The 13,375-nt window shown below is 34.6% G+C and overlaps 1 protein-coding gene across 2 annotated transcripts; it reads left to right on the plus strand.

The window, feature by feature from the left end:
- Positions 1–10,517: 10,517 nt before the first annotated feature.
- On the plus strand, positions 10,518–12,536 carry C8H2orf66 (chromosome 8 C2orf66 homolog). Of its 2 annotated transcripts, XM_059820519.1 has the most exons (3): positions 10,518–10,896; positions 11,833–12,033; positions 12,519–12,536. In XM_059820519.1, exons 1-2 carry the CDS (start codon positions 10,678–10,680, stop codon positions 12,013–12,015), a joined length of 402 nt encoding a protein of 133 aa, XP_059676502.1. In that variant the 5' UTR covers positions 10,518–10,677; the 3' UTR covers positions 12,016–12,033; positions 12,519–12,536. The 2 variants fall into 2 exon arrangements, with proteins under 2 accessions (XP_059676502.1, XP_009809814.2); XM_009811512.2 differs by lacking the exon at positions 12,519–12,536 and having other exon boundaries at positions 11,833–12,114.
- Positions 12,537–13,375: the final 839 nt, after the last annotated feature.

A 13,375-nucleotide genomic window follows, 5' to 3' on the forward strand; every position in this document is an offset into this window, starting at 1 on the left:
TGGGAAAGAGGACAGAACTGTGAATACTTTATGAAAAGTTTGTCGTTCTGTTCATGCTGCTTAGAAAGCTTTTCATGGTGTTTTTCCTGACTGTGAAAATTAAGTGAATTAACTGTGTGTGTAAGTACATAAATCATATCAGTGTAACATCTCAATACTCTGTTTGCTTTGTAGACACTTTGATATTTCACTATACTTTGTTGTTGAAACAGACTTTTTTTACTCGCTATGCCATACAGTGCATATGTTCTGAACTTGCATCTCTTGCAGGTCTAAATTATGCTGGTTAAAACTCAATATATTTCAAGCACACTGTGACTATCACAAAAACTACACAGCCAAGTATACTTTTAATCATTTTATGCTACATTTAGAAGCTGCCACAGTTGTGTCTAGGCAAACTAGAATGTACCACTTATAGAACTGTTATTTCTATCAAATCATTTGTTCAATCAGTGTGAGTTGAACATTTGTGAGATTATTGAAAGTCTTTACATTTTACTTTTCGTGAGAGTGAGAAAACAACAATATTCTGTGTAACTTTCTATTCAGGAAGGATACCAGCAGATTCATAAACAATTTGCTGTAATGTTGTTTTAAAACATTGTCAGCTTTCTCTGGAATTGTCAATTCTGAAATTACTCCTCGGACTTTGTCCATATGTGGAACGTTGAGGTATGGTGTGAGTTTACAGTGCAGTTGCTGTACCACACTGTTTCCAGGTAGACAAGGCAGGGTTTTTTTCTATTGTAAATGGAGTATCAACTGTCTCATAATAAATGTCAATACATTAAATTAATATGTAGTTACAACACTGTAAATTCATGCCCTGCCATACAGTGCTAACTTCCTCATCTGGACAAACTCTTAGTAATAGTGGGAAATACTGACCATAATTATTAGCTCTATATAAAGTATTATCTTAGTGCCTAGATGCTACAGTGACTGCCATTTATAATAAAGCCTAAAATAGCTATGTGTAAGGAATTCTGTCCCCTGGGTATGTGTTTTGCCAACAGAAGAAATCTCAGTAGCCATTAGGTTAAAATGATGTGTTGATTCTGTATAGAGATGAACCTACTACTTGCTTTTGTCTTAGCTGTCTGCGCTCTGTCAGAGATACCTGTTATCTTCATATGGAAATACTAGACCAGTTCAATCATCTTATACGAATAGTAAGAGGAAATCTGCTACCCACAGTCAACCAAGTATACCCTTGATGTAGTGGTACAGCCAGCCTGACCCATTAATTTTATCGTATCTCATTGATCTTGCCTAAAGTGCCTCAGTTAGTTCTAGCATTTTGTTAGGGTCAATTCATTTGAGCTGGCTGGAAAGACTTAATTCACACAGTGACTTTCCAAAATGAAAGACAAATGTGAAGTAAGCACATGTTTTGTCCGCTTATATTCAAGTCAGCAGTTTGAGTTATCAGTAAGTCGTTAAAACTGCTTTAACTGAGTAAGACTATTGTCATTAACCAAACCAATGTCACTGTTATCAGTAATCTATGTGCTGGTATTCTAGTCTCAACCTTTTTTAAAAAGGTTAGATTATACATAGTGTTTGTAAATCAGAAAAGTTATTTGAATAGATTATATCTTGATACCTTCTAATCAAATGTATGCTACGGTATATGTATATAAGATAATTTGTGTGTCTAAATATACTTGTAGCCAAATCCACCAGTTGGTTTAACCTAAAAATTGCTGTTCACACATAGAATAGAATAGTTTTTCTCCTTTCAAATGGCTGTGAATGAAAGATAGCGGCAGAACTGCATTGGGGCTGGTAAAAAGCTGTCTGTGAAATGTGCAGGATCTGATTTCTGTGGAAGATAATTTTCCTTAGCCTTCACGGTCCTTTTGGCTCACTACTGTGTTTTACTTGTGATTTTGTTTTGCCACCTTAATGGGCTCTTTATGCACGAATCCATTTGTTGGAGCTGTTAGTGGAATAAAATAATCAGCATAAGGGGAGCAAACAGTCTCTGCATGTAGTAGCTTTGATAACCTCCAAAATCTGCCACAGTATGAAACTTAATGAATTACAGCAGCATAGAATAACACAATTTTTTTTCATTTAATGATATTTTTAAAGCTGGGAATTGTATTGATAGTTGTTATCACTCTTCATGAAATGGGTTACAGAATCTTGCATAGATTTCTACCTGATTTTCAAGTTGGAGGTGGGAATAGATATAATTCTGAGTCTGAGATCACAGATGACAGAATTTATCACATCTCCCTCAATGCTCCCTTTTTTCAGAGATGTTTTACCTTCATTGGGGGAAGGAGGGAGGGAAGTCTTACTGCTGCTATGGATTTATATGCATTCTGTGTCATTTGCTAGATGAAAACTGTTCTCGGAGATGTGTGTCTGGATTTTGCAGTGATTGTGTGGACTGCATAACTTCAGCTGTTGGAGAGATTAGGTGTCTAATCCCAACTAGATTTTCTATATAATCAGTGGAGGGGGATAGGATTAGAACAAGTCCAGATAACAATTCATCCAGTTCTAAGAGAGGATGAATTATCCTACTTGCCATTCTGAAAAGGACAAGATTTTGTAACAGTCTAAAATTGTTTTTCTGGTAAAATACAATGATTGTTGTTACTTTTGGAGAAGAGGCTTCTGTTATGTGAGTCTCTAGTTCTGCCACTGTTCACAATTATAATCTCAGCAGAAACGTAGGCTAACTCAATATAAATGCTTTTAATTGCGTATATGAGGAAGTGTAGATATTACTGAAATATGCTTTATTATGAGTAGGCTGCATTTATAAAACAGCTTTTGGCAAATACATTGTAATGTCTCTTAGTACCTTTAACTAAATTAAAATTCCAGTTTATTCTTCAAATTTTAGATTGTCTAGACTGTGTGGGAGAAAATCAAGATGCAAATTAACTTTTAATGGATTAGACCTCTGCTCTATAAGGGAAGACTCCTATTAACATGCAGACCCAAATTCTGTTCTCTCCTTTTTCAGAAGTTGAGGTATTAATTTTGCAAAACCACTGTTCTTCATCCATGTGGATGTTCACCACATTTAGATGGAGATTATGCCACATAATCAAGCATTTATGTTGAGATTAAGCCACCGTTTTTTGGCTTGTACCTCAGGATGCATTCAAAATAAGAACTATTTTTGTGGCTCTTTTCTAATATTTTTAATAAGCTATCAGAAACAGAATAAAAAAAAAACAGGGTAAGAACCTAGGGTACCAAATGTCGCTAATTTTAGGTACAGCATATATATGTACAGCAGAATCTTTCTTTGGCATGGGCAGGGAGAGATTTAATGAGAAGCTTCTAGTGACATCTCCATACCCGGAATTGCTCTTGAAATCTATAACCTTTTCTGGTTGCTGTGATCAAACATGTGTTCCTCATAGTGTTATCATTCTGCAGTCATAATAGCTACACCTGTAGCTAACAGTTCATAAAAGGTCTGTATTTGTCTGGTAAGGAGAAACCGTTACCTCTTAACTGGAACTACCAAATGTACCTTGAAACTGAATGAATGAATTTTGTCCAAAGGTGGTATTTTTCAGTTTTGACTTAAAATTTGGTTGCGGTACGTCACATTTCAGCATCCTGTTGAAAGGAAGATTTTTTGGGGGGGGTTTGGTTGGGGTGGGGTTTTTGTGTTTGTTTTGCTTTGTTTAAAAAAAAAATGCAGTAACTGGAATTTAAGTTAATATTATTTCTAATATTTAGAGTTCTGCTCTGATTTTGGTTTTGAGTGAGCTGATACATGTAGCAATTCATTCCAAAATATTAACTTGCTAAGTTTTAAAACAAAGACATGAATAACACAACAAAACGCTAAACAGTGTAGTAGTAATATATTCCAGAAGACATAGAGATTGCCTATATGTCTAAGTGAACTTTTCAGCTATAACCTAATTGGACTACCTTTAAAGTCAGATTAAAAAAAAAGAATAAAATGTATTCATACTTAAAAAAAAACAAAAAAAACCCCAAAAAGCATTGTTGCATATGGTATTTGATATAAAGTCTAATTTTCCATGTGTTTGCCAGTAACAAGGTTATGAACTTGTTACTTGACTTTTTTCTGAAATCTGATATATCTGCTTCTAAGCTTTGACAGGACAGAATAAAGTCGATTACGTGCCTGTGAATAAATGTAAACATTTGAGAAGCTTTCATTTGATCAAGTTTATTTCAATACAGTGATGAGTGTGTTTAGGCTTTTGTCTTATTTGTACTAAGAAAAAACCAGCCATTTACAGACCTTCAATACTCTGAGTTACTGAAAATGGTTTTGGAAATGGTTATAGTGTCTGTACAATAATTGTGCTGCTGTTTTAAGTCACTAAGCTACTAGAAAATTGTTAGCTGTAAACCAGACTAAACTCTTAATGCTTATTTTCCATTTCATGATGAATATTAGTCACTTAATTTACAGCTTTGGCTTTTTACATCTCTTTTATCTGGGAGATAATCAAGCTAGCTTTTATAAGCACTTAGCACTGTACTGTAAAAGGTTTTAAAACTTTCGTCACCGGTCCTTTAGGGGAGATACACTGTTGTCACCAAAGCTACATGCTGTTCTTGTATACCTCTGGAAATGTGTGCCAATGGATGACAATAGAAACCAGATTCATTTTTATGTTAAAATAGTTTTTCTACCTTTTTTTAGAGCCAGAACTCTAAACTAGTATTCATAAAAAAATCCTTAAAATCTCTAAAAGTTTATTTGAAAACCTTTTACAAATACTGTATTTTCTGATGCATATTCTTATTCATGGAAGAATGTATTCAAAGCTTTTAATTAGCTCATTTATCTTATAGCTTAAGTAAAATCTATAATTTGCATCTTGTTAATAAACATTACTGCTTTTAAAAAATATATTTTTTAACATTTAAGGAGAAAATTTTGTAGCTCTTAAGCAAATCTGCCCAGCACCTCAATTTTTCAGGTATCTAAGCACGTTACTGCCTCAAATATGTGCTTATTGCCTTCTAGCATGAAAACCTGAGTCAAAGCTGTGATGTTTTGACTTGAATTTTGCTGAAGCTTTAGGGTCTCATTCTGCATTCTTAAATGCAAACAGATTTTGCTACTCATGCTGTCATAAACAAACCTTGTAAGCATGGCCTCTCTACAGTTATTGGCAGGTCGCAGTCTAGATTCTGTAGGAATCTGTGTGGTATCGGAGCTAATTTTGAGTCTATCAAAGTCAGGAATGGCACACACAAACTTGTTATTTTCACAGAATCATTAAGGTTAGAAAAGACCTATAAGATCATCAAGTCCAACCATTAACCCAACGCCACCATGCCCACTAAACCATGTCCCGAAGTGCCACGTCTACATGTTTTTTGAACATCTCCAGTGATGGTGACTCTGTTTTGCAGCACATTGTTCCAGTTCCCCCTTCCATATGCAGTTATCCTTGGTTTGCAGTATCCTTCCACTGTAGTAAAAACCCAAATGTTCACAGTAATAGTAGGCACCGTGACTGACCTAGTGAAAATACACAGCAGCTGTCCTGTAGACTGTTGTTCAGTTGAAGTTTTGCATGTTTGTTGAAATACCAGCAAAGACTTTTTTCCCTCCAACTTAGATAATTTCAGGGTATATATATTAAGTATCAAATGTGCAAGTGTGTTGATGTTGAGTTTTATAAAATGCTAAGTGCACTATTTTAGGATCAGTTCAGGCTTCAGTATTTTCCACTTAGGTCACTTTGAGTGTGAAAACGGTATTTGAGACTGCAGCACCTGACAACTGAAATATTTTACAGAAGTCTACAAGTAGTAGATGTGACATATATAATTAGAGTGCCAGTCCAAAAATGAAATGTGAAATTCCTCACTGTGACTTTAAACTTGTAGCTTTCTAGAGCAAAAAAAATACTGTGCCTTAAACCAGTAAATGAATATACTCTAACTGTAGCCTGTGGACTTCTGTAGCCTTAAATTTGATTTTTGAAGTTGACCAAAAAAATTTGTGTGGCTCATACTGAAACTTGATTTGGGGAAAAAAGTTTTAGCAAAATATTTTGACCCCCTTTTACTACACTTACAGAAACAAAGATTCATGACAAGTACAGTATATTTGTGGTTTGGAATCACACCAGCCAAAGTCAGAAAGCTTTAGCTGACCTTAATTTCTCAAGTCTTTCTATTATGACAAAAAGAAAAATAAGAAAGGAAAACTAGTCTCAGATATCTGTCTCAATTTCGAAGTCTGTGTGTCAAATTATTTTTAAAAATTTTCTTCTTTAGTTTCTTCAAAATAAAAAAATCCTCTAATTGTACTTTCAGGAAAATATTGTATTTAAGCCATTGAGTATCAATATCTACATCAGTGTGAGAAGAAAACTAGACGGGGGTGGTTAGTTGTGTTAAAGCTCCAGAAGTTTTGAATAATGAATTTCACTTTTTAGGAAAAATATTCATATATAAAACCCTGAAAGGTTTTTTTGGGGAAAAAAAAAGTTTTATACATTCTGTTCTTCTCAATTTATTAAAGAAAACCAGAAATAGTCAAGATCTTAAAATCTTGTTCTGATCTAGTAGAAGGATTTATTATGTATATTTTTTAATATGAAGAGCTCAGGAAAAGCCACCACTGGCTTTCCTTATGTGTCTCTACAGGATTCTTTGTATGCTTTCAACACCACCACCCCCACCCCACCCCCCAAATTCTGACTTCCCCCCTGCTAGTATTAGTACAATGTAACACTGAATCTTGAATAAAGATGCCATCTCAAAGTTTATCATTGGACTGTGGATATTTAGATATGCACACAAAATGACTGCATGTCAGCTGATCACAGTAATTGTTTGAAGCAATGCAAATCAAAGTTATTAACCTTCTTTTATTGAGAACTAACTTGAACCTGGCTGCCACAATGCTGCTGATGCTGTGGCAAAACAGATAGCATGCAATTTTTGTGTCTTCCCTGCTACTTCCTTCTGTGTGTCAGTTTAGGACTTTCATTCTGGTCACCTAACTTTCTCTTTTTTCTTTTGTGATGATGTTGTTTCACTAATCCTAGCCATTGTTGATTTCCTAGTTACAGGAATATTCTAGTACTAAAATCTTTGGGAGGGCAAAACTATCTTTAAGGCCTTTATATGTGATGATTAGTCTATAAAAACTGTGTAACCTAGGCCTAGTAACTTGATTCCCTACTTAGCTTTTAATTGTTTTTCCAAGCACAAAGAGAGAATAATGTTGGCCAAAATACCTGTTTTAGGTAACTGCGGGGGGAGGGAGGGGGCTGTTGTTTGTTTAGTTTTAAGGGGACTTAAAGCTTTGAAGAACACATACGTAATTTTTTTTGAAAAATCTCTAGCTTCACAAGCCACCTGTCTTACATGTTTTTAACTCTTCCTCTGTTTTCAGTTCTTATACAGCTAGTGTAAATCTGGTGTTGTAGGTGGAGCTAACTCTTAATAGTTACAGGTTTCTAGAGATGTTGACAGTGTCTTATCTATAAATGTTTGAATAATGCTATAATAAATTATTGTGCTTATTAAAATGTTTATAACTGAATTCTCAGATACACATCATGCAATGTGAGATAAGCTTTGGCAAAGACCTTGGTATCTTCAGCTAATGTTGAAATTGCTGAATGCTGAAATCTCAGAATCTTTAAAAGCTGCTTTTAGATACTGGTACTTTTTTGTTGAAGTTGAAGGCAACTTGAGTGGGAGCTACTCTGAGATGTTTGTATTTTGTTTGATGGTTTCCCTGTCTGCAGTGTATACTTGACATTTTTTTTTATTTGTCTTTTCTTTACCTAAGTGTGCATGACTTAGAGTACACTATAGCATATGCTCTGCTAAGCAAACACTTCTGTATATTTTTGTATTGTGTTCGAACATGGTTGCATTAGTACAAATGGTTGTAATTCACAAAAAGTGCCACTTACCAGTCATACTCTGTAGAGTGTTGTGAATGTTACCTGTACTTCTGTTGTACAAACACACTAATGAGTGTCGTGATGAATGTCTGCCTTTAGTCTTTGCTCAGGTACTCATGTGGAGCAGTTTGGTGCTTTTCCTTCTAACTTGTAATACTTGGGATTCTAAGCAGAAAATAAAAACAGTGAACAAAAGCATTGTGGTTAGAGCAGTACTTTAACAGACGCTTTTTTCATATCTCAAGTAGAATACAATAAAGATCATACCTGATGAAGCTTGTCTCAATATCTTAACTCATGCACCTTAGGCTGTTATACCTGCCTTGCTATCATGAATGGGAAATGCAATAAAATGGAAAATGTTTGGTGAATAATATAATTTATATTGAACATCATATGTATAAAACTTGTTCTCAGCTAAACTAATTAATTTTAAATTTGCCTTTTGTTCTAGACCAAGATATTTTTACCTTTTTGAAGTAACTTGCATGAAACTGAACCAGCAATTCTATAAGCATTTTCAGCTTCGGTGCAATTTAATTCAAACATACATGAACAATACTTACTGTGCCATAAGGGCTACATAATTAGTATAGCCACTTTCAAAAGACTTGATTTACTGAAGATGTGTGTCTGTATACATAATTTGTCAAGAAAACCTAGTGTTTAAATCTGTCTGCATTAAAAAGGCAGCACACTGACATCTGGCTTGAAAAGCACTTGTTAAACTAGCTACTGCTCTCAAAGGAGGATGCAATTTTGTCCAATCAGTGTAACTATAATAATAGTATTTTAATATGAATGTGTTCTGCTTATATTTGACTTTCACTGAAGGAAAGAGCTATAATGAAATTATCTTCAAAAAACCCAAACAAACAAACAAAACAACCCACCCAAAAACCTACATTAAAATGAGCACTAAGTCTAAACAGACTTTTAGCTCAAACAGTTGCTGAAACACATTTAGCCCAGAAAGCAAGAATACAAGTTCGTATCGATTTTATTTAAGACAGCTCACAGAAAATATATGCTAATTGAATCTCTTACATATCTGCGTACTTCATCAGTCAACCAAACTGCCTACATTCCTACAGTAATAAAACTTGTTTCAAATTTACACGACTTTGCTATGTTTTACTATCTGAATATACTGCGTATCCCCCTGTTTTTTCTTTCTAAATAAATGAAATTAATAAAAGGAATTGAGGGGAGAAAAAAAAAAAAAGGATGGAAGAAAACCACCTGCTGTTCTGGCCTTTTTTTTTTTTTAATAAAAAAAGCTAAAAAAGGAACTAAAATCTAATCCCCAGCTGTAAATCAAGCCTATTCCCCTTCCTGTCATTTCCTCTAGAGGAACATACTTCTATTCCTGGTTGATTTAGAAGGTGAATTATGCACAAAATTAAACTAGAAATAAGTATCTACCTAGAAAATCAACAAAGAAAGCTCCCTTACATTGGGGCCTGTGTTTTTACAAGTTCTTCTGTTGCTACTGCTGCTCTGGTTCTTGATGAGTCTACTATCTGGAAGTTGTCTATTATGAAAAGTAATTGATGGGTTTTGATTTTCTTTTTTGTGTGTATGAATTTTTTTTATTCCAAGTCTGTATAATAATATACAAGCTGGATAAGTTGACTTGTATTTCTTTTATGTTACTGCAGTCATGAAAGTAACACTAGGATTTTGTTTACTGTGTTGCTAATGATGTTTGGATGTCCACAACTTTGCCTGCCTGCAAAGGTGGTGTTAGGTTTTTGTTTTGCTTTCAAAATTTAAACCAAAGAAAAGATGTAAAGCTTCTAGTCAGAAAAAAAAAAAGTAGAGTAAGATAATGGCCAAAAATCTTCAGTTTTAACATGTCTAAATAAGAGATGCTTTAGTTAGTATCACATAAAATATCTCTCTAAATAGTGGAGAAAAGAGTATAATGAAATTATAAGCAAAAAATGTGAGCAGCTTTGAGATGAAGAATGCCATGAAATAAAGTTGAGGTAAATTAGCATAGTCCTCCTTGCAGTCTTTGTCTTAGTTTCTAGTCTGACAGGAGGATATTGACTGCCGATAAAATCAGGGTAGGAAAGCAACACTTCCATTAAAATGTTATGATTTTGGATCCTGAAACAGACCTTACTTTCTTCTCTTTCTCCAGCATCAAGGAAATGATCCATATCTCATCTTGCTTGAAAACCATTCAACTAGCTGTAATTATCTGATAGTCATCATTCTAGAGATATGGCTAATTACTTTTAATTAAAAGTAGTATTTTGATACAGCTCTACTATCTCTGCTGGGAATTGTTTTAAACTTATTATATGCTTACCACCAATTTTCTGCAATACGGCTTAGAGAAGAGGAATTCGCACTGCACTGTTCGATAGCAACAGGTCTTAAGAGTATTAAGGATGAAATTCTCAAGGGTCTTTATGTCATGGATGGAAATGGAATCATTACTGTATTTTTGAACTCCTGCTAACGTCATTGACACCCACCTGCAGTCCACTAGAAATATAAGTGCAGAGATCAGTTTGTTCACAGATTACAAGGAGACTAACCAAGAAGGGGCAAGCCACAGCCAAATTTACTGGTAAGCTTTATTTTAAAGAACGTGAAAGGGAGAATTATTTCTTTTTTTTTTTTCCACCTTGAATCAAGTTGTGAAACGGTTCTGTAGTATATTATACCAGATGTATTTTTATTGCAGTTACTAATATGTGTAGTACACTTTTCATTTCATGCCACGGATAAATTATTTTCAGCACTCCACTGAATTGTCATGCTTGCTTTATTTGTTACTAGTGACAGCTCTGTAGGACTTAAAGGAGTCTGGTTCGTTGTCCTTCTTACAGATAAGACTGTTCATTTCTTCAACATGTGGAAGGTGGTGCTTCTGGGTCTATATACAGTATTGGCTGTGAGAGGATTGGCAAAGGGTGCTCCTTTCCAACCAGAAGAAAAATGGAAACCTCTAGATAACCCTAGAAACAGAGACCTGGTAAGGAAATGCTGCAAGAAGGATAGTTTTGTGTGGGTTTTTTGTTTTCCATCATGAGAATTTTTTATCTGCTAAATTTAAAGGTAAGAGTGGCCCATTAAATGTAGCATTAGTAACTGTGCACTTTGTATAGTCAATAACTGGATGAGCATTCTTCAGTCAAGATGTACCCCTTAACTGAAGAGACATTCTTGGTGTGCAGTAGTGCATAAAACTTCCTTATATCTCCATCCAGCAGCTTTAGTTTTTTAAAAACGTATTTTGATTATACAACCACTCATTTTATGAAACAGAAGAGGAACAATTATTATGTTTCTCTCAAATGTGTATGCTGTTGATTGCATGTTTCATCTTCTGGAAGTATGAATAAGTTTGCATCTGACACATTGCCGTGAATAGTGGCTAAAGATCTGAAAGTTAATTACAGCTAAGAAAATATCATTAAGAGAACATTTGCAAGATCTTATAAGGAATTTGTAAAGGAAAAAACTTAGTTTCCACAATTTTTCCTCGCTGCTTTAAGCAGCATTAATTTCTACTTTTAAGTGATCTAAGGGCCCAGTTAAAATGAATTGCCCACTGTTGCCAAATCAGAGAATATTTCTCTAAAAGAAATGTGTAACAGAACTGTACTGTTTAGTCTCAGTAAGGGTTTTGCTGTGCCTGTTTTATAAGGGATACAGTTTGAATCCTCTGTGGTTGTGGGGAGCATAGATGATCAGTAAACAGTTGGTGGTCTTTCGACACCATGTAAAGGAGTACAAGCCATGGATGGAGTGGACATGTCTGAATTATATTGCCTACATTGTACCAGTTTATGATCAAAATAGAGGATTTCATCCCATGTAGGAACAAATATTACATCTACTTTGTGTCAGTAGAAATAATTAATCTCTGTTGGGCATGCTCTATTTTTCACATATGCAATATGTTCAGTTTTTCAGAACGCTCCAGGCTTATTTTTCGGGCAGGGGTCTTGATCTCAGAAAGTTCCCAGCTACTTTCACTATGAACAATGAAGGACCAAGGCCTGTCATGTTCTACTCAGATCCTATCGCTTCTGCATTTGCAGATTATGAAGAAAGGAAAAATTCTTTTCCAAATTATTTCAAAGGCTGAAAGATGCTGCTGATCAAGGTAAAAGAGGATGCCTTTTTCCTCTGATGTTGTTACATGCAACCAAGTGAAAGATTGGGATTCAAGTGATTCTTGCTTCTGTCTGAAGTATAAAAACAACTTCTTTTTCAGAAGAAATTAAAAATGTAGTACCTTAACTCTTGCCTGAAGTTGGTTAAAATTGTTGAGGTAGAGATTTATGAGGTATTTACTACTTCGGTAAAATAACACATGGTGTTTGTGCAGACCTATACAGACCACGCTTTTTGGTTTTTTTTTTCTTTCTTCTTTTTCTCCCCTTTTTCATGTGGAGAAGAATTCTGAAAATGTACAGATAACAGAGAATGCAGGTTTTATTTAAGTAATTGATATCAGTAAAATTATAAATCGAGACTAATGGTTTTCTGTGATATATGTACATTAAGAAAATTAATTTAGACATACTATATCTTCTACATCTTTGTCCATTCATGCTGTTTTCCTTATTTCTACCACTAAAATTGAAGGTTGATAAAAGGATTGCAAACATATTCACATCTCTCCATAAATATGAAATAAAATTGAAGTGGGTCAAGCTTGCATTATCAATAAATCCAGCCTCAATTTATAGCAGGTACTTCTCAGCTATTTTATCTACGCATAACCATACTCTGTACCAAATAAACACTTTTGTATCTCATTTGAGAGTCAGTGAATCCTGTCAACTCTGAGTAAAGGTAAATAATTGTTTTCTCTCGTTTTACAAATAGTTGAAGATTTCAGTAAGATTTTAATCTAAGCATTTTGGTGATTTACTCAATATCTTAAAGGGATTAATTTGTAATCAATATTCAGCTTAGGATTTCTAGCTCTGCCCTGCTCTCTGCCTATTTAACCACATCTCTCTTTGTAATCAAAAGCACAGCTCCACTATTCTTATTACCATGGATCATAATGAAGACTGCACTCAAATTTTAATACTAAGTTCTCTTTTTGCCAAGTTTTTGTGTCAGGAAATATAAATTGCATTGCACAATGAGTATCGTGCATGACAAATAAACGAAAGGGGACTTTAGAAAGGATGCTGTAGCTCTAGTATAAATTACAGCAGCAGTGAGAAAATGACTGGTGGAAGTCATTTGTCCTGTGTAGTTTGGGATGATCACGGTAGTTCTTTTCAGTGTTCAGAACTGTTTTCTGGAAGTAAAGGTCTGCTGCGCTCAGTTGAGGTATTTCAGCCAGTGTTACTAGGTCTTGGTTTGGATTATAGCCTGGCTGCATATAAATATTTCTGTAGTTGTCTCACATCCTTTTTTTTTTTCCCCTCTTTTTCAGGCATTAACTTTTGAACTTCATACAAAGTGGTAACCTTCACAGCAAAACA

The sequence above is a fragment of the Gavia stellata genome, chromosome 8, assembly GCF_030936135.1.
Source record: "Gavia stellata isolate bGavSte3 chromosome 8, bGavSte3.hap2, whole genome shotgun sequence".
NCBI lineage: Eukaryota > Metazoa > Chordata > Aves > Gaviiformes > Gaviidae > Gavia > Gavia stellata.

Coding starts and splice junctions, on each gene's coding strand:
- C8H2orf66 (XM_059820519.1), top strand. CDS start 10,678: ATGCTTGCTTTATTTGTTACTAGTGACAGCTCTGTAGGACTTAAAGGA. Junction 10,897..11,832: donor ACCCTAGAAACAGAGACCTG/GTAAGGAAATGC, acceptor CAATATGTTCAG/TTTTTCAGAACGCTCCAGGC.